This window comes from Podarcis tiliguerta (assembly GCF_965153285.1).
Source record: "Podarcis tiliguerta genome assembly, chromosome: 6".
Lineage (NCBI taxonomy): Eukaryota > Metazoa > Chordata > Lepidosauria > Squamata > Lacertidae > Podarcis > Podarcis tiliguerta.
The window spans coordinates 30,837,519-30,863,792 of NC_139539.1; the positions used below are offsets into that span (position 1 = coordinate 30,837,519).

Below are 26,274 nucleotides of genomic sequence, written 5' to 3' on the forward strand. Positions count from 1 at the left end.
AATTCATGGAGGATAAAGGGTATCAGTGGCTACTAGCTATGATGGCTGTGCTTTGCCTGTGGGGTGTGAACTGGGAATATCCTTTTTCTACTTTTGTTCCACAATGTTTTTCTGACAGTTTTTTCCAGGCATGTTTAAAGGCAACAGAGAAGCACAAACAGTTTATAGAGAATCTTACTCCTGAGCTTCAGAGTGTGAGTATGCTTCATCAGTTTCAGAGGGTTGTGTTCGACTAACATTTGCTTAGAGCAGACGTTGCTGAAATTAATGGTCGTGACTAACTTAGGTCCATTGATTTCAGTGTGTCTAGTCCAAGTAAACATTAGTTGAATACAGCAGCACTAGAGAATATGTCAGGGCTCCTCCAGATAATCTGTTGATTCAGCATTCATCCATAGGTAGTGGAGCATTTGTTCTGTGTGGTTTTTTTACAGGGTAGTTAAAAGGCAATGAACATCCATCCTGATTTGCTTGTTGAGTATTTAGATGTCTTCCTGTTAATCAGTCATTCATCCCATACTTTTCTATGCATTTCCATGTCACTTTCAAAACTACAAAAACTCTGTTGGCTTTTAAGCTGATTTCTTGTGCTGGGGTGACAGAGCACTTCAGTCCACTTTAACTGTGCAAAATTTAAGTTCCAATATGCACCTGAGTCATTTGGGCAAACTGCTGATGGTCTGGAGCACCCTGAGATTTTGAATGGTCATTATTTTTGTATCATTCTCAGATCACTTTTCATTGTAAAATCATAGAAACATAGAATCATAGAGTTGGAAGAGACCACAAGGGCCATCGAGTCCAACCCCCTGCCAAGCAGGAAACACCATCAGAGCACTCCTGACATATGGTTGTCAAGCCTCTGCTTAAAGACCTCCAAAGAAGGAGACTCCACCACACTCCTTGGCAGCAAATTCCACTGTCGAACAGCTCTAACTGTCAGGAAGTTCTTCCTAATGTTTAGGTGGAATCTTCTTTCTTGTAGTTTGGATCCATTGCTCCGTGACCACTTCTCTGGAGCAGCAGAAAACAACCTTTCTCCCTCCTCTATGTGACATCCTTTTATATATTTGAACATGGCTATCATTGTAGCATGATACTTTTTATTCTAAGGTACTAAGGCTGCAATTCTATGCATGCTTACTGGGATAAAGTCACAGTAGGCCCTTACTGTAGGGCTGCAATTCTATACACACTTTCCTTGAAGTAAGTCACATTGAACTCAGTGGAGCTTACTTCTGAGTAGACAGGTAAATGATTGCACTGTAAAAGATTTATATCCTGCCTTTCTTTCATTAAAAAGGATCTAAGCTGGCTAACAGAATTAAATGAAAGCAACCAAAAACTCAAAAGCTATCTAAAAATCAGAACATAATCAAATCATAAAAGCTACAGCAGGAGAATAGGCAAATTTTATGTATTTTCCCCCTTCACAATAATATTGTCACCATGTCTACTGCTTTTAAGGCATAGTATAATATCACTGAACTAAAACCAATAAAACAGCAATATTATAAACACATAAAAGGAAATAAAACAGAAAATGAGAGTATTCAAACATGTAAAACAGGTTCCAATGTTATGAGCTAGGAAGAGGCAAAAAGGTACGGTAAGTCTTGACAAGACTTCTGAAACAATTGATGGTTGCTGCTCCATGTATGACAGAAGAAGAGGCATTATACAGTTCAGGAGGAGGAGGAGCAGAAAATGCCCATTGTCAGGTCACTGACCTGTGATATTATATTCAGGTGCAGAGGACACAACTATTATTAATACAAAATGCATATCCTGTTTTTTCACCTGCCCTGGTACCTGTCAGCCATGTGGATCCATAGAAGAGCACTGTAATAGTGTGACAAAACTGGATGTGGCCCAAAAGTGCAGGCATATGAACATCTAAGCTGGGACTTGTTCAAGTGGTGATTAACCTTAGTTACTTTTAGTCTTTGTTTAAATAATATGAAATAGTGGGAGCTTGGTCATTCCTATAGAGTCTATAGACCAAGTGTGGGAAGCCTATGGCCCTCCAAGTGATACTGGTGTTAGACAGTAGCTCCCGTTGGCAGTGACCATTAACCAAGCTGGCTGGGAACTGTTTTGGGAATTGGAGGGCCACAGCCTCCCCATCTCTGCAGTAAACATAGCAGAGTTACTCAGTGCAGAATGTAAAAAGAGGAAGGAAATGCCTACTGAAGGGATTTAGCAGCAGCAGATGGAAGAACTCCCTTGCTTGATGGAATGTTTGTTGCGCCGCCCTTTCAGATGAAAGCCAAGCAGGATGAGGAGAAGAAGCAGTTGTGCTCTCTTCGCGATCAGCTGAAAGCAGCGCTGCAGCTGGAGCCCAAAGAGGTAAAACTGGTGAGGGAGCACCTCCTTTTGCCTAGGAATAGGGATGGATGAATTAGCTAATTTGGTTTCCCTTAGTTCCACATTGTTTCAATCTTAAGTTCAGTTTCCTCATCAGTGTGATTAAAAAAAAAAGTACTCAAAAATCTTCATGTAATTTTGTGCACATTTCTCCTAATATACATATTTTGTATGCATCATGGCCATTGATATGGATTTGGGCAAGTCATTTCCCCCAATATGTATTTTTCCATGTTACTTTCACTAATAAGCTCATTTTGTGTGCACGCTTTCCCTTAATATGTGCAGTTCTGTGTATCTTGTTTGGTTTGAGATCTGTATTGCAAAATTTGGACAGATTTTGAGAGATAGCTGTCTTTCAGTTTCCATCTTGGTTCAGAATGTGCAAATTGGGTGGGTTTACATTAAAATTCTAGTGTGCTGGAGTCAGAAAATAAGGAACTCTATTTCACAAATGTTTTGGTTGAATGTGAACAGAGGTTTGGAATAATTGTAAGGGCATGAAGCTTGGATTTTTGAACCCTGGGCCAATATTAGATTTGTACTTGAGAAAAACTACAAAGTGCTGCAAACCTGTTCTGTTTCCCAACAGAATTCTGTTAGCAAGCCATTGAGATACAGCATGCACCAGTTACAGGGAAATAAGCAGTATGGCACAGAGAGATCCGGGAGTCTCTTTAAGAAAAGTGATGGGTAAGTGAAACCACTTCAGATCTGGCAACTGCAAATATATTTTATGAGCTCAGTTTACAGCAACAAAATCATAAGAAGAGCCTGCTGAATCAGGCTAATGGTTCATGTAAGTCCAGTTCTCACGGTGGCCAACCAGATGCTTATGGGAAGCCTGCAAGCAGAACCTGAACTCAGCAGCATTCTCCACACTCATAGGTCTGGTTCACACATCACATTAAACCAAAGTTTAAAGCAGCCAATGGGTTGATGTGGATGCACAGTGTGTTGGCACATGCTGCTGAAAAGTTCTGCCTACTCCTCTTGCACCCATGCTGTTACCACTCTCCCAGGAAAGAAGCCAGAGTTTGGCTTGTTGCGATATTTAAACCTGGGCTCATGATTTTTCTCCTCTAAACAGACCATGAGTAGCAAGCCAAAAGCAAGCCTTAGTTTCACTGCTCATGGTTTGTTTGGAGAGAAGCAAACCACAAACCTGGATTTGGGCAGCATGACAAAACAGACTCTGGCTTGCTTCCCAGCAGTGGTAGTGAAGGAGTAAAGAAGCATCTACCCTTTCAGCAGCATGCACCAGCACACCATGTGCTCACATTAAACCATTGTTTGTTTGTTTTAACTATTATTTAATGTGAAATGTGAACCAAATCATTCTTCAGGCTTGCCCTGGAAAGATTTTATATGGCACGGCAGACTATAAATAAACAAAACAAAGAAACAAGCAACTACCAAACAAGCCAAACTTCAGTGGATGAAATTTCTCATCATGCATTTCCATGTTGAGAAGAGGGACATGTGGTGCTGAATTCCTGCTTGTTATGCTGCTGGTGAAAGGTCCTTGCCTTACCCTCACAAAAATTGGCAGACTGAGTTGTGTCATGTTTATATGTAACCCGATGTCATTTTAGAAATATCCTATGTGGTTGTAACAAGGGCTAAGTAAGAGATGTGATGTTGCCACTAAGATGCTTCTTCAAGTGAGTCTTCCGGAGAGACCTTTGTGAGTGTAAGAGGGGAAAACAACAGTAGACACTCCTCCCATGAACTTCTGTAAATTAGGATGACAGCCATCGTGTTTATTTCCATCATGCCCTTTGATGCACTTACCCTAGGTGAAGTGGTTGGAATTAGTATTTGACAGGTTGGGTCTCCCACCTGAGACTTTCTGTTTAATGTAATGTTACCTTTAACTTTCAGCTTAAGAAAGGTCTGGCAGAAGAGAAAATGCACAGTCAGGTATGGCTACCTGACCATCTCACACAGCACGGTAGGCATCATGCTTCGTCTTAGAACCTGCTCAGTGTAGATGGATTAGAGAATAAGCTTCTTCAGAAACCAGTTATGTACAATAACTTTATTAGGGTACTTCCAAAGCTCACCTTCCCTACAAAAGTGAAGCAGGAAGTACTTGTTATCCCAGGGGTCAGGAGTGAGTTTTTCCTGGTTCTGGACAATGTTTGCTATTGCTCTTCATACCCCAGTGTTTGGTCTAGTGGTGATTAGAATGATGAGTGTGTAGTGGAGATCCACCTGATTTCTGTTTCGTATGTGCATAATCCATATTGTATGCAGGTTGTGCAGCTGGACAGTGTTGAAACTGACTTACAATATTCTTTTCTTTTTCATCACCTAGCTAAATCGCACTCCAGTCAAGCTGAATTTGCTCACTTGCCAAGTGAAGCCAAACGTGGATGACAGGAAGTGCTTTGATCTTATTTCACGTAAGTCCTCATTTTCTGAGGAAGCATTTCAAAGAGCACCCTTTTTCTATAGTGCTTCATAGGAAAGGTACAGGTGAAGAGGTTTTTTTTTGTAGGAGTCCGGGGAGGGAATGCATCTTAAACCTTACCTTATCCTTGAATTTCATTCCTTTCTCACTGGGTGACCTTGGCTAGCCATTGGCCTCATTTACTGTAAGCCTAATCATGATTTAGTGAGAATAAGCAAACATGCAGGTCCCCAGAGCATTTTGCTCCTCCCCAGCTGTGCTGCAGTTGTGCAACCTAGGGCCAAGCCATGGCTCATTTTCATCACCTCCTAATTAACCATGAGTGGTAAATCAAAAACAAACCTTGGTTTACAGCTCATGGTTTGTTGGGAGATTCCGTGGGATCATTTTGTGTTCTGATAATATTTCTAAAACAAATTTTCTTTCTCTCTCTCTCTCTCTCTGTGTGTGTGTGTGTTTATTTCAGATAACCGAACATACCACTTTCTAGCAGAGGACGAACAGGAATGCACCATGTAAGTATTGGGGAGGAGGGATGAAGCCCTTAAGACCTGTGTGGATTGAAAAAGTGCAACAGGTGACACTTCTGCTATGTTTATTGTTTTCTCATGTTAGGGAAAGCCCCAACCATTTATTTTTGATCTATTAACAGGGCTTTGAGCAGAACTACACATTATGCATGGTTCTGTTATTCTTCCTGTAGACTTAAAAAAAACCAAAACAAAATATACTGAGACTGAATTTGAAGGGGGAGGCTGACCTCCGTCACATTAAACCTACAGAACTCACAAGGATATATGTGTGCCTGCATCCCCCAGCTGCAGGAATGGGGCACCTGTCGCCCTCCAGATGTTGTTGGACACCAACTTCCATCAACCCCATCCAACACAGTCAGTGGTCAGTGGAATGATGGGAACTGCAGTCTCCTGCTATAGTGGCCCAGGTGCAGGTGGGACCTCTGCTTATGGGTCCAGCATCTTCCATCTTAGCAAAGTGTCTTAACAACATCATAGTGTGGTTTGAAGTGCCATCTTCAAGCTCATCTGTTGCCTTGCATCCCTTTGCTTAAGGAAGTGGCATGCATGGGGAAGGTATTTACTTTGGATTCCTTACAGATTGTGGCTTCAATTTACTTCCACTTGCAGCCATGCATGCAGTCCGCAGTACAGAGGCCTAGGCCGACTGAAAGGGTGAGGAAGTTCAGTTTATCTGACAGCAGTTTCCTTCTGCCTTGCAGATGGGTCTCTGTCCTCAGCAATAGTAAAGAAGAGGCTCTCAACGTGGCATTCAAACAAGCACAAGGCAGGGAAGAGTGCAGCATGGACGACCTGACCGGAGCTATCATCAAGGAGATAAAGCGCATGCCAGGAAACAGCATGTGCTGTGACTGCTCAGCATCAGGTGCAAAAGGAGACAGCTGAACTACTTCCCATTTTGACCCTGAATGGCTGGGGCAGGTTCTACAAAGGGGGATGCATTGGGATACCCAATTTCGGTGATCACGAGCAGAAGGAGGACTTATGCTATGACCAGATCATGTCATTATTGAGGACTGTCATTGTCTGAGGACTATCCCTGCCTCAGGGTCTGGTCAATGCCAGGTCAATGATTCATAAGACCACTGCCATCCATGACGTGATCGTGGATGGAGGAATTGTCCTGGCAGGAGACTTTGTTGGACATGGCAGATGGGTCTCTTTTGCCGCTACTTGTCCTCCAGGTTTCTCTTTCGCACAGCAACCCAGGGCATGTGGGCGGGGGATGGGGAGGTTGCAGTGATTTTTAGGAAGTCATTAGTTTTCACTAAGCATCCTATTATTTCATTTCATTTTTATGTGTTTGAAGCTTTGAAGATAATTGTTCTATAATGAACTGAGCAAATGTTCACCCCTTCCACTGACATTTTTGAGGGCCCTCAGAGGTGTTGAGAACATTCCATGAGGTGAAAGTGTGAAGATTTCTTACCATACTGTCCATCACCTTCACCAAGGTGACAATACCTGTTTTGTTCTTGCTTACTCCGCACAGACCCAGCTTGGCTCTCCATTAATTTGGGAATCCTGATTTGCATTGAATGCTCTGGCATTCACCGAGAGATGGGTGTCCATCATTCCCGTATTCAGTCAGTAGCCTTGGACAAACTGGCAACCTCAGAGCTTCTGGTAAGGGTGTTCTGACTGTGTTTTGCACTACTACAACCACCTTCCATTCAAAGTTCATGATGGCATTTCCCCTTCCAAGTACAACTGATTCACCTCTTTAATAAGCTCTGCTTTGGTTCCAACATTCCTTCGGTGATTATGCTGTTTTCCTCTCTACCCCAATTATTTTGCAGTCTGCCACATTCTGTGATGTTACCATGGTTTCACCTTGCCTGCTAACCCAGACCATACATTTAAAGCACATAGCTTCCCCTCAGAGAATCTTGGGAATTGTAGTTTGCCACTCACAAAGCTACAATTCCCAGCAGCCTTGACAAACTTCATTTTTCAGGATTCTTTGGGGGGCATCATGGGGTTTAAATGTACTTTAAATGCATAGTGTGTGTACACACACACACACACACACACACACTACATTTAAGCTAAGCAGGGCATAAATAACACAGAGGTACTACTCAAATGTTGCCATAGTTCAACATTTCTCCTACTCTAACCTGATTTTCTCTGTCATAAGACCCATCCAGGATGCAGCTTGTGGGCAAGCACATGCTTGGCATTGACGTAGGTATATTTTTATTTCCTGTTGTGTGTTAAATTACATCTTATTTGTTTTGCAGTTGGCAAAGAATATTGGAAACACACAGTTTAATGACATTGTTGAAGCCAATCTTCCCAGTGCATCTCTAAAGCCTTCTACTGATAGTGCAATGTAAATAATCTTAATTCTGTTTTTTTTTCTGTTTTTTTTCCTGGTGAGTGGGAAAGAGTGTTGGGGAGTGGGCAGTGGGAGAAGCACAAACATGTCGGACATTACACCGCAAGCCAAATGTCAAAACAAAACAAATTTTGGTGACACCCATTGATTTATTGTCTATAATTGATTGTGGCAAGAACTTTCAAAGAGGGTTTATTACATCCAGTGCATTAAGTGGTTATATTGTGAGAGATGGCAACTATGGAATCTATTAAAATGGATATTTTATACTTTGTTGGTATACTTTGGTCAGACCCAATGACTCATCAACTCCATAATCCAGTTGAGAAATGTAAAAGCAGGGAATGAAGGCAAAAGTCCCACCTCTCTGTTTGCAAGGTCCTACTGTCAATGTTATTAGAGTGCATTCTTAGATATGTAGGAGAAGATAGCAGATAGACAATAAGGCAACATGGTGTCACTATAGGTAGATTTTGCCTGACTAATTTATAGGAATATCTTGTACTACTTGTGACATAATATCTTACAAATGATGTGGGTTAAATTAGTAGAGAGTGAATGTGTAATAAGGATATGAGGTTAACACTTGAGCTTTAGAGATTGTCTGGACACAGACTTTCCTGCACTGCTGTTTTGATGTAGAGAGCCAGGTATATAGGAAGATCCCTGGTAAAATCCTGGTAGTTTTTTAGCCTACCCTGCCCCCAACCCATGTTAAACATAGGAACCCTGTTGTGTAGTTGTAGTAGTAGTAAATGCTTTTTTCTGGGGGGTACTCAAGGGTACGTAGGTTTTCGCAGGGCAGAAAGAAAGAATGCTCACACAGAGTTTTAAAGTGTGGACCATGATGAGAAAGTACAGAGGACAGTTAAGTATAGATAAGCCCTAAGACAAGACTATTAAAACAGCACAATTAAAAGAGCTGAAACAGCAATTAAAACAATTAAAGGTTTAAAGGTTTAAAGCAGAAGATCAAACAAATGCTTGTCTAAACAGGTGTGACTTCAAAAACCAGCAGCATGCCAATACTGATGGGCCTCTCTTGTATTTCAGCAAGATCAGCGTTCTCAATGACACTAGTGAAAAAACCTGTCTCTGTGTTACCGCAAGCCAATAATAATTAGGCTAAGGAAAAAGAAGCCAGGTTTAATATGTTGATCTTAATTCCCTTATCGGAGAACACTTTAAAACAATGATTTCTTTTCTGCTTCTGAAAGGGCAAGGTGTGAGATGTTTTACATAAAATATAAAGCATATCCTAAACTGGTCCTTACCAGCTTTGTCAAGTGATAAGAGCACCTTGACTTTGGAGTACTAGAACAGGGTTGAAGATTTCTAAGATAAGAAAGCCAGAGCCATTGGTCTGTATGACCTTCTGATCCTCTAGCTCTATGGATCTGCAGGTGTGACATTTGGCACTCCACAGAGAAAAATTCTGAAAATGTCTTTCTTCTTCCCACCCGAAGCTGTGATTAGAGGCAAAAAGCAATGTGATGGGGAGCCAGAACAGGGCGTGGGAAAGAAAAGAATAGGTTGCCTCTAGACTGTCGATGTTTTGGAGGAGGAATTTTGGCACATTTCAGGAATATAGGTTTGCACAGTTAAAATGGATCGTAGCAGTCTGTCACAATGACTCCATTTATTTATTTTTTGTTTGTTCAAGAAAACATATTTGTGCAGTTAGGAAAGTGACAGGGAAATGAACTAAGATGTGTGGGATGAACAAATTATAAACAGGAAGATCTATAACTGCCGTGTCAGCAAATCAGGACAAATTCAACATGAATGCATTGTTGTATAACCACCCTGCAAGCAAATCAGAACAAATGCTCAATAGAGGTCAGGCATAGCCTAAATACCGTGTAGGTTTTGTGTAAGCAAATCATGATGAATGCTCAGTAAATAGGTCATCTGGTGAAGCCCATAGTCTCTACCCATAGACTGAAGCTCTGAACTTTTGCTGCTTGTTGACTTAGAGGCTATTCTTGACATCGGCTTTTCTGCTGGCCTTGCATCAAAATGCCCCAACAGAGCCATGGTTTCCAATTTGTGCTTTGCACCATTACAGGGCTCTCCGGAAGGATTTTATCATCTCCAAGTATGTTGATAGGAAGTATGTTGCTCGGAGGACCACAGAGAGCCCAGCTGCCAGGCTCAAGGATCTGCAGGATGCTGTCAAAGACAAGGATATATTTATCTTGCTTCAGGCATATGCTGAAAAGGTGGATTTAAATCAGGCCCTTCTGGAGTACAGGCAGGTGAGGCTTCTGCTGCCCCAAAGAGCTGACAAGCACACCTACACTTTAGCAGAGATAACACCAATGTTGCAGGAGGAAAGCAGCACACACAGTCCAACCAGAACAGGTTTTATTGAACCCTGTAAGAAGGTATTTGTGCCTAGGCTATACACTAAGGAGATTCATAAACTCTGAGTCACTGAATAGCATTGCTTTAGTTATTTGGCTGTTTTTCCAAGGCCTTTTGCTTGCATAATAAAGCACACAGTTGTTTCCTCTTCATTATTTTTGACTCAGCATTTGGCACCCAGGGTCATATTCCCCTTTGCCTCTGTGTATTCTATGTACTTCTCCCATTGCCTCTTGCATCTCATATACAGTATTGCCTCCCTTCCCCTTTTTTTAAAAAAAACCCTGTCAGGGAGAAATAATGGCAGATCCACTGTACTTTATTTATTTAATGGTTATTTAAGCCTCAGCGCCTAGGGCTTGCCGATCGAAAGGTCGGCAGTTTGAATCCCCGCGGCGGGGTGCGCTCCCATTGTTCGGTCCCAGCGCCTGCCAACCTAGCAGTTCGAAAGCACTCCCAGGTGCAAGTAGATAAATAGGGACCGCTTACTAGCGGGAAGGTAAACAGCGTTTTCGTGTGCGGCTCTGGCTCGCCAGAGCAGCGATGTCACGCTGGCCACGTGACCCGGAAGTGTCTTCAGACAGCGCTGGCCCCCGGCCTCTTGAGTGCGATGGGCGCACAACCCTAGAGTCTGTCAAGACTGGCCCGTACGGGCAGGGGTACCTTTACCTTTTTATTTAGATTATATTTTTGGATATTGCTGTTGAACTGCCTTGAGTTGCGATATGAATGCCATCAGGAAGTGATTCCCTTGATGCTAAAGAGCAATGGCTAGGACTTTTCAATAAGCAAAGAAAGCGGCAAAACATAGTTGCACAATCACTTTGTCTTCTTCTTTTTCTTTGTTTAAAGGAGCCAGGCGAGACACTTCTCCATCTGGCGGTTCTAGTATGTGACCGAACATCTTTGCATATTGTAGATTTTCTGGTGCAGAATAGGTAAGCTGACTCCCTAGGCCTCATGATAAATTGAGGCAAGACCTACTATTGAGGGGTTTTGTTTCGGGATTATTATTATTATTATTATTATTATTTGCAACAACAACAGAAAGGTCCTGAATGAGAGTAGGAAGACACACACTCTATTTCCTTGCAAAAAGGCTTCTGCATTGTTTGGGGAGGAAGGGAAGCTACTTGGACTTGAAGAAGTGTTGTCTGTTTGGGCTCTTCTGAAGTTTTCTTCAGCCCCCTCTCCCTGCCCCATTATTATTATTTTTAAAGCACTCTCTCCATTGAGTTGGAAAAGATATTAAAGTTCTCTCCATGGTGTTTGAACTAGACTGGCATGTTCCTTCATGTAAATCATCATCAGGCTGAGTATGTCATCCAGTGCTGAGCATGCATGTGTGAATTTGTGCCTGGTGTGTGCCAAAAGGCATTCTTTATATGTTACATGCTGTTGTACTATCTTCTGAGTTTCCAGCCCTGAAAATGATGCTGACAATTATATGCATGTATTTTAATTTGGTCATGTTAATTAGAAGATTGAGTCCCTGGACAAAAACAGAATTTAATTCTTGGAGAGCTGGATCAGCTGTGTGTGTGCTTATATTGTGTGTGTAATGGCACTTATCAACACCTGGGGAGGGGTGGTGATGGCAACACTAAGAGAACAAAGTGATGTCAATTGCTGCTGTTGAAGCTGTGGCAGTACAGTGGTACCTGTGGTTACGAACTTAATTCATTCTGAAGGTCTGTTCATAACCTGAAACCGTTCTTAACTTGAGGTACCACTTTAGCTAATGGGGCCTTCCGCTGCCACCACACCACCGCCGTGCGATTTATGTTCTCATCCTGAGGTAAAGTTCTTAACCTGAGGTACTACTTCCGAGTTAGCGGAGTCTGTAACCCAAAGTGTTTGTAACCCGAGGTCTTTGTAACCCGAGGTACCACTGTAATGGCAAGGTCCAGGTATATCTCTTCCTCTTCCAGTTCTCAGCAGTATTTAATTGCTCCCCATATTCAAGCCATACTCCATTGCATTACCATTGCATTGCTTAGACTCACTGACTGTATATATTGTCAAAAATGTACATTTATCTGGAGTGTGAATGTTAGTAAGGGGGAGTTATTTGTAGATAGATTCCAGTCCTTGGTTGATTAAGCCATCAAAGAAATGAAGTATTCTATAAATGGGAAACTGTCTGCCTGGCTAATAATTGTCTCTCATCCAGTGGGAGCCTGGTGAAGCAGACCTCCAAAGGCAACACCCCACTTCATTACTGCAGCCTTCACAATAAATCTGAATGCATAAAACTCCTTCTACGGGCCAGAGCCAACATCACAATCAGTAAGTGGTTACCAAACAAAAATTACTGTTTGAGTTAGGAGGGGAAATAACTGCTTACTTGTCACAGACTGGTTGGACGCAGAGGAGTGGTGGGGGGAACCTGCTGGGGAACCCACCAAGAGAAGAAGGCTCAAAGCCCAGGGATTGGTGGTGGGATGACACTGAGTGGTCAGAGGGAGAAGCCCTGGGAGGAGGAGGTGTCAGAGGTTGAAGGGGCAACAGGGCTTAGTGAGCTAGGAGAGTCCGTGGCAGAGAGAATCAAGAACCAGAGGCAGAAGCTAAAGAAGGTGAGATGAGATGAGTCAGGATAGTGAAGAGTCATGCAGTGTCTCCGCCTCCTGCTGTGGCAAGCTCCCCTCATTTCCCCCCGCACACATTTCCTCCTAATATATGCATTCTTGTAAACATTGTTTGGTTGGAGAACCGAGTCAAAAAATTCAGATAAATGCAAATTTTGACATGTTTCAGTTCCCATATTCTTTTGGAAAGTACCAATTTGAAAGATTCACCTTTAAATGTGAACTGAGGGAGGTGGGAGGAGGTCGAGGAAATAAGTTATTGAAGGATGGAATTCTGAAAAATGGAAGTGTTTCTTTTTTAAATGTTTTGGGGGGTTTTTTGGTTTTTTTCTTGTTGGTGGGGTGGAGGTGTGGTTTTTTTATGTATTTTTAATTTTTATTTTTGTTTTTTTCCTTACTTTATTGTATTTTGTCTTTTTCAATTCTTTTTGTATTTGTGAAAATTGGAATAAATATTATTTTAAATAAATAAATAAATAAATAAATAAATAAATAAATAAATAAATAAATGTGAACTGAATCAAATTTCTCCCCCGTTCCTAAAACTATGGTGATATCAATAGAGCTTAGTCTGTTGCTCTCATTATTACTCATTTGGTGTCATCTGATATTTCTTAACAGCGAATGAAGCTGGAGAGAGTGCCCTCGATATTGCTAGGCAAATGAATCACGATGTGTGTGAAAATCTGGTAAGAAATGGGAGGTTTATCTCTGCTTTGCCGCTATGGGAAAGTAATGAGCTTGAGAAGTATTTAGAAAGGGCCATAGCTCAGTGATAGAGCATCATCTTTGCATGCAGAAGGTCCCAGGTTCAGACTCTGGCATCTCCATATTGGACTCAATGAGGCCCCTGTCTGAAATGCAGATGAGCCTCTACCAGTCAGTGTAGGCAATACTGAGGCAGATGTACAAATGGTCTGACTTGGTGTAAGGCAGCTTCCTATGTTCCTGTGTCTGGAATCTGGACATACCCAAATATTGAGCTGTTGGCAAAATTAAATATCTAGTTCTCTGTATTTTCAAGAGATTCAAATTACTATGAAACTATCATTGCCCATTGCTCCTGTGCTTATTTTGTGTGCACACTCTCACTTGGTCTTTGCTGAAAACAAGGTTATCAGGTTTAACTAGCACTTTAAAACTATACCCTGTAAAAGTAGTGCAGTTGTGTGAATTCACCGATGAAAATGGGAGAGCAAAAAACTGGAAAAGTTGTATTGTACCAACAAAAATAGAGTGGCTTGCCAAATTATTGGAGTACTACAATATATCCAAAACAATGGGAGAAATTGGAAGGATCTCAAAAGAGAAGATAGGTAGGGACTGGAAGGTGTTTAAAAGATACTTGCAAAGCCATATTGAACAATCAGAACTCCTATTAGAATAAACAAGTTCCGTTTCAAACACTGAAATACTGAATAAGATGGATAACAATGTGTAATAGAAAAAGAAGTATGAAATTAGGCTAAAGGTGTGTGAAAGAAAGTAATAGAAGTGGAAAGAAATTGCAGTTGAGTAGATTGGAAGTCTAACACAAAGGTGGGGTGAGGGGTGGTGGATGGTGATGGGAAAAGGAATTATTTGTGGGACTGAGTGTAAGTATGTTTGAACACTTTTAAGGATTGTATGAAATGTATGTTTGTATGCTTGTGTATCTGTAATATATGTGGATTAATGATGAACTATTTTAACAATAAAAATTTAATAAAAAAAAACGAAAATGAGAGAAGTTGGGAGATGGTAGCCACCAAGTTAGACATATTCCTCTTCTCCCAGGCCTTTGGCCAATTAAACAATCTATGGCCTTCTAAACTGGAAGGGGGTCTTGTTTTTGTTACTATGTTATATAGTTTTGGGTTTTTATATTGTAAACCGCCCTGTGATCTTCGGATAAAGGCTGGTATAGAATTATATATATATATATATATATATATATATATGCTTTCGTAGATTTTCACGGGTACAGGAATGCAGGTTTTGGTGTCCTCGGGTGTCTTCCCGTGTAAAAGTTGGGGTGTCTAGGCGACGTTTCGACGAGGTCTCACTCGTCATCTTCAGGCTGGTGCTTTCGGCTTCTTGTTACTGGAACAGAGCAGGATCTCAGTGTTTGAGTTCCTATAAATACTGTTGAGGAGGTGTGGTGTATAGCCTCCAATGTTCTGGGCAGAGAGGAGGTTCCCAGGCTAGTGTGCCTTTTCTTCTTTTGTTCCTTAATTACTTGAGGGATATCTTGAGTGATTTCTTGAGTGATTTCCTGAATCCCACTTAGGTGGGTCATTAGGTGTGGATTAGTTGCTAAAGCCTTCGTGTCTTGAACTCTTGAACTTTGTGAAGAGTTTTTCTGAGAAGATGGCTGTACTGCACTTGGTTGTGCTCTGGCTTGGCTTCGTGTATAGGGGCGAGCTGTGGTTTTGTGGCCTGTGCCAGCCAGATCTGTGTAGGATCTTCCTTGACGTCCTAATCTACAAAAAACCTGATGGCTCCCTAGGACACACTATCTACCGGAAAAAAACACACACCAACCGCTACTTACATGCACAATCACACCACCACCCTGCACAAATAAACTCCGTAGCCAAGACTCTCATCTCCAGAACCAAACGCCTGGCTGACGAAGACCACTTGACAACTGAGTTACAGAATCTCTCAAATGTGTTAATTGCCAATGGATACCAGCAAAACAGGGTTACGAAGCTAATCCAAAAAGAAACACCCCCCAAAAACCAAGACACAGAAGAAAACAATGGCATAGCCCTCCTTCCTTATATCAAGGGCACTACAGATAAAATTAGCAAAATCCTCCATAAACACAATATCAAAACAGCCTTTTGCACCAACCAAAAAATAGCCAATATCCTCAGAAACCCCAAGGATAAAATTCAGTTGGAAAACCAAGGGGTCTATGAAATACCCTGCAAAGTCTGCCCAGCCACGTACATTGGACAAACAAACAGACGAATAAATGCACGGATCGCAGAACACAAGAATGCCGTCAAAAAAGAAGAAAAAACTTCCTCTCTTTTCCAACACATGAAAGAAACAGGACACGAAATTAATTTTGCAGATTCCAAATTGCTCTTTAACATGGAACATCACCACAAGAGAATAATCATGGAAGCCATCGAGATAGAGAAACACCCTCACAACATGAACAAGCGTGACGACACATCCCGCTTGCCAGACATCTGGAAATTAGCCCTCCCCACAAAATCTGACACCAGATCCAGAGGCACACAGAACGCCATCACCAATCAACCACACCAGACCCAAACCCAGACCCTCTCCACAGATAAATTACAGACACCATCCAGTAGCCAAACCAGGGTGGCACCTCCGGATGCTGCACCCCCCTGCAATCCCTACACAGATCTGGCTGGCACAGGCCACAAAACCACAGCTCGCCCCTATACACGAAGCCAAGCCAGAGCACAACCAAGTGCAGTACAGCCATCTTCTCAGAAAAACTCTTCACAAAGTTCAAGAGTTCAAGACACGAAGGCTTTAGCAACTAATCCACACCTAATGACCCACCTAAGTGGGATTCAGGAAATCACTCAAGAAATCACTCAAGATATCCCTCAAGTAATTAAGGAACAAAAGAAGAAAAGGCACACTAGCCTGGGAACCTCCTCTCTGCCCAGAACATTGGAGGCTATACACCACACCTCCTCAACAGTATTTATAGGAACTCAAACACTGAGATCCTGCTCTGTTCCAGTAACAAGAAGCCGAAAGCACCAGCCTGAAGATGACGAGTGAGACCTCGTCGAAACGTCGCCTAGACACCCCAACTTTTACACGGGAAGACACCCGAGGACACCAAAACCTGCATATATATATATATATATATGCAAGGCTTCTTTTCATTTGCATTTTGTAAAAGCTTTTTCTGCTTTAGTAAAAAACATGCTTCTGTGCGAGTAGTTAAGGAAGTGACAGAAATACAGCCCCAATTCACCAACAATTTATTGGCAATTTGTGGTGTTGGGATTATAGCCCCCACTACCCCTTCTCTTCTGGGTGCTTCCAGATTGGGTTATTTATTGTGGGATACCTGCTCATCATGCCTGCAAGTTTAAAAAAAAAATTGCAGCATCCACACAACATCATTGGCATTAATATGGCAGCCTGCATCCTGACCTGCCCCTCTTTTAATTTGGATTTACCTTTTCCCGGGAAAATCTAATAAACTAAAAGAAAACAATGACCCATTTGTGATATCTCAGTGGCCTGTTTACAATATTAAACCTTCTTATTAAGCTGAAAGCACCTTTTTTCCTTCGGCAGTACTATTTTCCACTTCCCCACTAGAACCCTGGAATACAAAAGAGAGCAGCTAGGACTCCAGCAAACTTAAAGTTTGCTTTGGAACTTTTCCAAACTATAATAAGAAAGAATGTGAAGAGATGCTAGAGTGAGTGTCATCTCTCTTGCAGCTATTGCAGGCTCAAAATGATCAGTTCAACATGCGAGCTCATGTGGAATATGAGTGGCGGCTGGGCCAAGAAGACATGTTCGAAAGCGATGATGATCTGGATGAGAAGGTAAGGTCCCAGCACTTTTGATCAATTGTTTTGTGACCTGGAAGTCTGTCCATTGCTTCCCATTTCTCAGCAGCTTCCTAAAACACATTTGGTCGCTTAAAGATGTGTGCCTCTTTCGGCAGGGAGTTTGTGAAAATAGCCAAAACTGAATGGATATTTCCGTAGTCATTGAATTATAGAATTGGCAGGATCCCAAGAATGATCCACTACTGGGGTTATTAATGTGAATCATTTTAATCAATGTATTCCAAGGCCACTCAAAGCCATTGATTTCAGCAGATTTAAAGCATGCTAGGTTGCAGCCCATGGGTTGTGGTCAACATAGTGCTAAGGAGGTCATTCCATTCACACAAGCATTTCTGCCTGCACAAGGGAACAACCTCCCCTTTCCTCTCCCACTCACTGTTCTAGGAATTCTCCAAACCATCTGGAACAGATTTGGGGAGGGCATAGGAGAGGGAGCAGGAGAGGGTTGGAATCCTGTTGCATTAGTGGGGATCCTTGCACTTGCTTCTGTGCAACAAGTTAGTTGAATACAGGCCTGCATGTTTTAATCAAAGATTGCAGGGAGCGATTCACCACAGAGGAAAGTTCTTTATCATGCTCAAGACTGCAACTATTACTTTTTTTTAAAGGAGAGCTACTTCATCATCATCATCATCATTATTAGAAAATAGGGCTGCAATCCTGTGCACACATGCTAGGCATTAAACATGAATAAGGCTTCAGTCTTCACCATGAGGCGCTTGCCTGAAGAGAAAAAGTTCATTTAAAAGGGCCATCACACAATTTAAGTGTTTCAAACTTAGATCCAAAATAGACAAGCATCTGGTTTCCAGGATCAGGCACTGACTATAATTATTAGTTCTTATTTGAACAAGGACCTCGGAATTGTAAAAAATGAATACGTCTCAAGGAGAAGCCCTTCATCCATTTATTCTACATGCATTCCATGTACAGAAGTAGTATACCAAACAACAGGGAACTGCTGTTGCCCTTTGTGACCTCTTGAAAGCGTCCTGGTGGCTGGAGGCTCTTGGAAGCAGAATACTAAATTAAATTGGGCTGCTGATCTAGCAATGCTGTTCTTGGGTAAGGTTTCTAGTATTTTATTCTGCTCTCTATTAACATTTATTCATTTCAGCTTAGTCCAGCAAAAAAAGATCGCTTTCATCGTCCTCAGAGCTGCTACAATCTGCCTGGAACAGCCTCTCAGTCATGGAAAAATCCAGCTGACTTCTCAAAGGGAGCCAGTCCACTATCCCCGGAGAAGCTCCGTGAGCTATACGCTGTGCCACATGTTTCTGCCTCTAGACCCACTGTGGCAACATCGCCCCCTGCCTGTACAGGCCCACCGCTGCCACCACGCAATGCACCTAAAGGTTAGACAGCATCGATAATGTCCTATTTCATCACTGCCTTTATAGCTACAGAATTATAGTGCCATAACTACTTTTCACTCTGGTCAAGAATGTATTTTAATGGGGATTTTGGAGACCTAGAAGACAGGGAGGCAGAGGTTGATATCCTTTCTTTCACATACCTCTGTGGGTGTGAAGAAGATGTAACTGATTGCTACTTTCAAGTGTAAATACTGCCATGGTGAGCAGTGTCGTGCATCTCCTATTTATATGCAAACTGTACAATATATCTTAAATTTTGCACCTATGTATGGATGGCCAGCTCCTTTATTTTTAGGGTATGGGTGCAGAACTCATGGCTGTCCAGACATTGTTGACCTACAAGTCCCATCAAGCCTCACCACTGGGCATGTTGGCTGAGGCTGATGGGACCTGCAGTCCAACAACCTTCAACAAGAGTGTTATCACTGACTTTTTCTCTTTTTTTGGTCAGCCCCCAGCTTCCCTCCTCCACTGCCCCCATCCAGCTGGTCAGTCCTCCCTACAGACACAGCACCTAGAAAGATCCTGCCTCCACCTCTGACAATTCGACATAAGCGGACCTCCTCAGAGCCTTCTCCCAGCACACCACTCAATCCTACCAGCCCAACTGCAGGTAAGAGAGTTCACTGAATCAGCTGAAGATTGCTGCATTGATTATAAAAATGAGGAACAGGAATATATCTAAATCTAGATCTATGGGTGGGGGGGAAGGCTTTATGCTGAGGTATATCATTGGTCCACTATTGACATTAACTAGGGACATTAACTCTTCTTATTCACAAAATACCACAGGACACCTGTGTGTTAAAATCTGGAAACACAGCTCTAGGTATATGAAGTTAGGAAACACAGTCAATTTTTTTCATACGCCTTCCTGCACCATTTCTAAATGTTGATTATATGTGAATGCTCTGACACACTTTGAATATGTGGGCCACCACATCTTGCAAACCTGCAAAAAATATTATTTTAATCAAGATGTGGTGGGTTCACAAATTCAGTTCATCTGGCTGAAATTTCCTTTAAAAATCAGATTGGGTTTATTTTGGCACAGTAGCTATTTCTTTAAAAATGCCCATCAGTTCATATACTGAATCACTTCAGAAGCATTCCAAAGAATCCAGAATCAAGAGAGGATGAATGCATTCTTTTGAGGTAGCAAATAACCTTCAAGTTGATTACATGAAAGTCAGGGGCATGGCATGATAGTGAGAATGGACCACAACTATCCTGAATGCATCACTCTAATTCACAACCATTTTGACATGTCATTGATGCTGTTAAGTGTCCACAAGTTGGGATTTGTTTGTTTTTTGCTGCAGTGACAGGATTTGTGAATCCTCTGACATGTTGAGACGGTGATTTTATAATGCCTCCTTGGTGGATTCACATTTTGAAGGATTTTTGAGAGATTGTGAGATATGTTTTGGGCATGTGCATATCAAAGGCAGGTCAGAACATTCACAAAATTAGTCATTGCGGCAAACAAGATGGGGGGGACTCAACTGGTTTTACTATGTCATCAAAGGATTGTTTGCTCATATGTTTATGCTATAGTAAACTGACCTGATGCCAGCTTGTAAACAGAAAAGTCCCTTTGTCTCTGTCTTAGACCCAAGATCTTTCTCCCTTCCAAGACGTTGCTCTCCAGAAGGAGCCTCTTCTAGGAGGCTGAGGTAACCATGTGTGTCTGTGGGCTCCTCCAGACATCCTTTTTATTGCACATTTGTGATTTGTGCTCATGAAGCTATTGGGGCTGTCATATGTGATCCCACTTTCAATACTGTTTGCAGCTGCAAATGTTTTGCGGCAGTCTCCCGGCTTCATTTTTGGCCAGCTCATATATCGTAACTTACTGCTGAAATTCAGTAACTTTGCATACTACAATTGTTCTGGTTTATTTTTGTCCCACAGCAATAACGTGGTAGCATTGAGGCAGCACTGCAGAACAAACTAAAGCAGAATAAATCCACCACTACTGTTGTGTCAAGAACATGTTGCAGAATGCCTCTGCAATAAAACACAGTTCTGGAGGGGCCCTGTGATGCAGAGCTGATTGCCTGGTGCACACCAGCTGTGTTTTGAAATAGGGTGGTTGGGCAATCTTTGTCTCTGTCAATCTGTCTGTCTCTGTATGTACTGCTCAAGAGCAGAGAATGAGGTTTTAAAGCAGTTCAGTTAGGGCTCTTCCAGATTTCCTGTTTGTTCATCCTGATTCATTTGCACACAATTTGCACGGAGGTTATGTAATGTTGCCCAACTTTGCTGTCATCCCATTCTTTCCAGTATACTTTCCTGACCACCAAAATTTTTGTTTTGTTTTGCAAGAGCACCAAATTTACTATAATTGTGCAAACTCAAGTTTTTGGTATATGATGGAATCATACCCGCAATATAGTGACAATATGGAAGCAACTTTAACTTGCATTGTGAATATAAAACTTATATTGGTCAGAATCCTCATTTGCAAGACAGCTGCCTTTCTTCTGCTCACCCGTCAGTTGGTATGAGTTTCTAGGTGGCTGCTGTTTTTCAAGCACATCGATTAGGAAATGAGGGTTTCTTCAAGGTGAATGAACACTCCCCTCCCCTTATTTCCTTTAGTTCTGACTCTTCTGAACTCCCTGAAGTGGTGGTGGATTCCTGGCGACAAGGTAAAACTCTCTCTCTCTCCCCCCCCCCCCCAGCAAATACCATCTGAGCTACTTCCTTCTCCCCACTACAGTCCTCCAACAATATTTCACATGTTCTTTCCTTTTAAAGTTTATTTCTTTTTTAACTTATGGACTTCCACTATATCATAAGTTTTGTGAATTTTACTTTCTTGTATTCAATTGTGTTCCTACGTCAGCCTTGTTCTTCTATTTTGACACCATTTCAGAATCTAGGGGCACTTCCAAATGACCTGTTTATTGAGCATTCTTCCTGATTGCAATATGATGACAGGGCATTGGCATTCAGCCTGACTTGCTTTGGGGGAGATTAAATGACATTGCATCAAAGCAAATGTTATCCACACTTTAAAGTGGATTTCCTATCACTTTCCTTACTGCAAAAAGTCAAATCTTTGGGGGAAACCAGGTTTCTTGCACATAACTTCCAGTCACCTAGGATTGCACAAGCTAAATTTGCTGTTATGTGATTGAATCCCACCCCACAACAGTCTGGAAATGCCTTAGATGATATGTTCCCCTAACTGTTGCATCCCTGTGTTTCCTCGCCCAAGGTATTGCTCTGGTTTTGCAAGTACTTTGTGGGGAGCTTCTGTTGAATTGTAGTTCAATCCTTTCAGATGTGAACCAGTATACTACCATTGTCTCACTTGGTTCCGAGGTGCTTGCTGGTGATGTGTAACCTTGCCTCTATTTATTACCTGACTGCACCTCCACTACTAGGTGTTTTAAAATGCCATCCCTCTTGTTCTGGATTTTCCTGAAACTGTGTAGAAATCCTGCTATACTTGCAAGGCAAAAATCAGGTGTAAATTATTAGCACTGTGTCAATTTTCTTTTTGTCTTTAAACTGTGTGTGGACTGGCTGCAGGGATAAACTACAACACTTGCTAATTTCATTTTTTAAAAACTGAAATATGTAGTATATGTAATGCAACCTTACTCTAGTGCCAGATTCCACAGAGAAAATATAATTTGAGCAGAAAGGGATGGAGAGGTTTGTTTTTCTTACTTCAGGCCTTCCACATAGGAGGGAGACATTTAACCAATCATACAGAGAAAATCTCCTGCAGAACTACACATTCAATAAGAGCATGTTATACCTCAGCAAACAACATGGTACTCTGCATGGTTGCTAAGCAACACCTTAACCTGTCCTCCTCTTAGCTAGTTGACTTTAACACTGACAGAATTCACCTACAAGTTGCACACAGAATGATCACCACTGTTGCACTTCCAACATGAAATAACACAACAGGGCTGTGTTTTGTGTTGCAGCTGCCTTAGAGGAAGAGGGGACAATTTGTGAGCAAAATCAACATGCAAGAAAAAGCCAGTGGACTTCCTCCCCCTCATTGGAATCACCCTTTGAATCATCAGATGATGTCCCACCACCACTGCCAAAAAGGGGGGGTTTGGTGTGTTCTTCATTTAAATATACATTTTCTTACTAAGTGCTTTCATTTTCCCTCTTCATTTTAGTGTACTATTAGCTAAGGATGGTTGCCTTTCACCGACCTAAGCTGCCTCTGACTACTATAGGAGTGTGTGTATGAATTAAGCTTCTCAATAATGGGGGGTAGTCTGTACACCACTTTTAATGTGAAATTGTCAACCCCAGGGATGTTATGAATCACCAAGTGAGCCAAAGCGATGAGGTAATGAAATCTGTCTGTCACTAACAGGATTCAGGGGTGAAGAAATTAATTGCATGGTGGTGGCCCCTCTCCTTAGCCATATTGCGATGAGGTCTGCATCACAATATAACTGAGAAGAGACTTCACTCACTAAATTGATGCCAGTTGCTTGTAAATGTACCGTTCAGCCCTGCTTGCTAGGAATCCACAACAAGTTGCCGAAAATAACAATTCAAAGACTCCAGTATGGTTAAGAGCGGTGGACTCGTAATCTGGTGAACTGGGTTCGCGTCTCCGCTCCTCCACATGTGGCTGCTGGGTGACCTTGAGCTAGTCACACTTCTTTGAAGTCTCTCAGCCCCTCTCACCTCACAGAGTGTTTGTTGTGGGGGGTGAAGGGAAAGGAGAATGTTAGCCGCTTTGAGACTCCTTAGGGTAGTGATAAAGTGGGATATCAAATCCAGACTCTTCTTCTTTCTTCCGTTCTGAGCATTTCCTTCTTGCTATAAAGCTTCTTCATGTGTAAGTGACTGAGGCCTTCCACATGAACTACATGAGGGTTGGGGGAACCTGTGTCCTTCCAGATGTTGCTCGACTACAGCTCCCATCATTCCTGACTATGGGTTGTGCTGGCTGGGGCTGATGGAAGTTAGGAGTCCCAAAAACATCTAAAGGGCCACAGCTTCCCCCAACCCTGAACTACATTATCTGTGTCTGCAAGCTTAACATTGCTTTCTGGTGCTCATTTTCAGAAACACTCCAGTGTGTGTCGGGTCAGAGCCCTTTATGACTGCCAGGCTGACCATGAAGATGAGCTAACCTTCCAGACTGGAGAGATAATTGTAGTAGATGGACAGGAGGACTCCAATTGGTGGGTATGTGACAGTTTCTTCTGGGTGATTGCTGGGGATTCCTTATCATGGCACTGGGCGTTACCCTACTCCATGGGACTGTCTCCAGGTTTGAGGGGGTCCTCAGCAAAGTGCCCTGTGGTCAGTGGGCCTTGGCAGGAGTTAGCAGTGATGGGCTGTGTCCTGCAACAGCTTCAGCACCACAGGGGATCTAGCCACCATTTATTTTCAACAATGCTGCCAGACACAGTTTAAATTTCCCACAATGCCTTGGAGCATGAGGGAATATTGTGTATTGAATATTAAAATGGCAGGTAGACCCAGTACTGCTCAGAAAGTCAGGTCTGCATTGGCAACGACCCTGGTCAGGGCTCTGGAGCTCCAATAGCTTCCCAATGATGCCGGGTGCTGCCTCCAGCCATCATATTGCATCGCATCCCAATCCCATAAATATAGGGCATGATGGTCTCAGAAATACAGTCGTTGTAAGACTTGTAATTACGATGCACTGAGGTTTTTCTCTCTGTGTTAAAACTGCCTCACCTTCTGCTCTTTCTTTCTTTGCAGTGTGGCAGGATTGAAGGGCAGCCTTCCAGGAAAGGTTTATTCCCAGCATCGTTTGTTTACATTCTGCATGAATAGAAGGATGGGTTGATGAAAGAACACTGTATTATTTACTGAAAATATAATCCTCTGCTTTAAGAGTGACCTCTGAAGGCAGCATGCCAAGACTTCAGTAGGGTTCCTCTCACATCTACTAACTTGGTCGCCAATCTGTAGGACGACATGCTGGACCAGGAATCGGGCTCACTGATGCAGAAATGTCATCATAGACTAAAGTGCAATCCACTTCTCATTCAAGCCACTGGTAAAATGTCCATTGATTTAAATAGAATTGTAGCTACACTGTATTATCTGACAAACTCACTGGCCTCTTTCATACACACTCAAGAGTGGCACAGGAGCCCTTTTTTTGGTGGTTCAATCCGTCATTGCTATGGTTTATTGTATGAATGCCAGACATCCAAGAGTGAAGCCAACTCCATGCGTCTTTTCCACCTCACAGCTAGGTAATAATTGGGAGGGAAAGATCCTCTAGGTTACCTCTCTGGGTGGTCGCTTCATTCATGCACACTCGGGCAGCGGTTGTTCCACAGGAAAGCAGCTTCCACACTGTGTATCTGTGAATGGGGTCAATATGTTCCAGCTATTCTGTTTGGAAAGCTCCACCTCTTCACTGTTACTCCCTTCCACTGCATGGAAAAATAGGCACCTTCAACAACCTTTGAGAGTTAGAATCAAATGACCTGAAGGACTAAAAGGCTATGAAGCTCAACCCAAATGTTAACCAGCAGATGTTAGATGAAAGATACTTGCTGAGCCTATAGTTCCTGATGGCAGAAACAAGTGGGACAAAATCATAATAGCCCCCCTTCATTCCCCTCCACAAGCTATGGGAAACATTCTTTTTTAATTCCAACATAGCAATCAACCAGTCCATGAAGCAAAATCCATCAGCTAAGCCTCCAATCCCATGTGCCCCCCATGCAGCAACCTTTTTCTAGGGATGCAAGGAGCCCCACCCCTCACATAAAATATATTTCAGTTTTTGCAAATGTATCCTACTCTGTGAATAAATTCAGATTTTGCTGCTTATGTAACACAAGGATGGTGAATCTTTGGCCCTTCAGATATTGTTGGATTTCAACTCCCAGCATCCTTGCCCTTGCTGACTATGGCTGATGGGAGTTGGAGTTCAGCAACCTCTGGAGGGCCATTGATTCCTGTTCCTTAGAAGGCTTTCCAAGCCATCTCTAATCCCACTCCGATCTTAACGGGACAGTTTTACCATTCATACCAGTCATTTCAGAAATAATAGTTCTAACTGATCTAATTACAGGGTGAGTCCTTTAAAAGAGGCCCTGTGGATACACATGTTCCACGTGGCCTCTTTTAAAAGACTCACCCCGTATATCCTTATGGAACAGGACAGGCATTAAACACTTCATTCCAAATAAAGGCTTACTATTGCTTTACATAACAGTAATCCTATTTACCTATTCTTACTAAGACTGCCCAACCTGAAATATCCAAGAATTGCACTTTACATCTTTACAGCTGCCTTGCATTAATAGATGTAATCCGGATTGCCTGAATCATCAGAGCTCTTTCCTATCTGTCTTTTCAAATGATATGATTCCACCTGAGAAGAAAATGTACTGCAGTCCAAAACTGTATACTATTTAATTTTTGTCTCATGTTTCTTTATTTCCTAAAAAAAAATTGGTACATCTGAATGCATGTTTTATCCCCCACCCCACCACCACTCCTGTAATAAATTTTCTTTTGCTTACGTCTCATGCTGCTTAGTCAGACTACCAAGGGAGATTGGAAATCACACTTTTCCTGTGTTACTTCTGAGTGGAAGGTTTTGAGGGAAGTTGAAAACCTGCTTTGTGTGTTAAATAGTAAAAAAGAAATGTAGATATTAAATAACTTTGTACACCTGCACCATATATAGTTCAACTCAATAAAATTACTATTTAAGAGGA

General features: G+C 42.2%; 1 protein-coding gene across 7 annotated transcripts in view; it reads left to right on the forward strand.

Annotated features, from left to right (window-relative positions):
- Window positions 1-26,274, forward strand: part of LOC310679178 (arf-GAP with SH3 domain, ANK repeat and PH domain-containing protein 1-like) — a 36,489-nt gene extending 10,215 nt beyond the window's left edge. For 2 of the 7 annotated variants that reach the window (XM_083443981.1, XM_083443982.1), the window contains exons 9-29: window positions 119-194; window positions 2,263-2,358; window positions 2,960-3,060; window positions 4,252-4,321; window positions 4,688-4,775; window positions 5,250-5,298; window positions 6,021-6,184; window positions 6,812-6,945; window positions 7,563-7,654; window positions 9,729-9,918; window positions 10,880-10,965; window positions 12,201-12,316; window positions 13,237-13,304; window positions 17,052-17,159; window positions 18,304-18,541; window positions 19,014-19,175; window positions 20,175-20,238; window positions 21,167-21,216; window positions 22,513-22,652; window positions 23,624-23,742; window positions 24,290-26,274. In XM_083443981.1, coding sequence (XP_083300107.1) covers window positions 119-194; window positions 2,263-2,358; window positions 2,960-3,060; window positions 4,252-4,321; window positions 4,688-4,775; window positions 5,250-5,298; window positions 6,021-6,184; window positions 6,812-6,945; window positions 7,563-7,654; window positions 9,729-9,918; window positions 10,880-10,965; window positions 12,201-12,316; window positions 13,237-13,304; window positions 17,052-17,159; window positions 18,304-18,541; window positions 19,014-19,175; window positions 20,175-20,238; window positions 21,167-21,216; window positions 22,513-22,652; window positions 23,624-23,742; window positions 24,290-24,377 — 2,299 coding nt within the window. In that variant the 3' untranslated portion in view covers window positions 24,378-26,274. Of the gene's footprint in view, window positions 1-118; window positions 195-2,262; window positions 2,359-2,959; window positions 3,061-4,251; window positions 4,322-4,687; window positions 4,776-5,249; window positions 5,299-6,020; window positions 6,185-6,811; window positions 6,946-7,562; window positions 7,655-9,728; window positions 9,919-10,879; window positions 10,966-12,200; window positions 12,317-13,236; window positions 13,305-17,051; window positions 17,160-18,303; window positions 18,542-19,013; window positions 19,176-20,174; window positions 20,239-21,166; window positions 21,217-22,512; window positions 22,653-23,623; window positions 23,747-24,289 lie in introns of all 7 variants that reach the window. The other 5 variants (XR_014512145.1, XR_014512146.1, XM_083443983.1 and 2 more) reach the window with 5 other exon arrangements.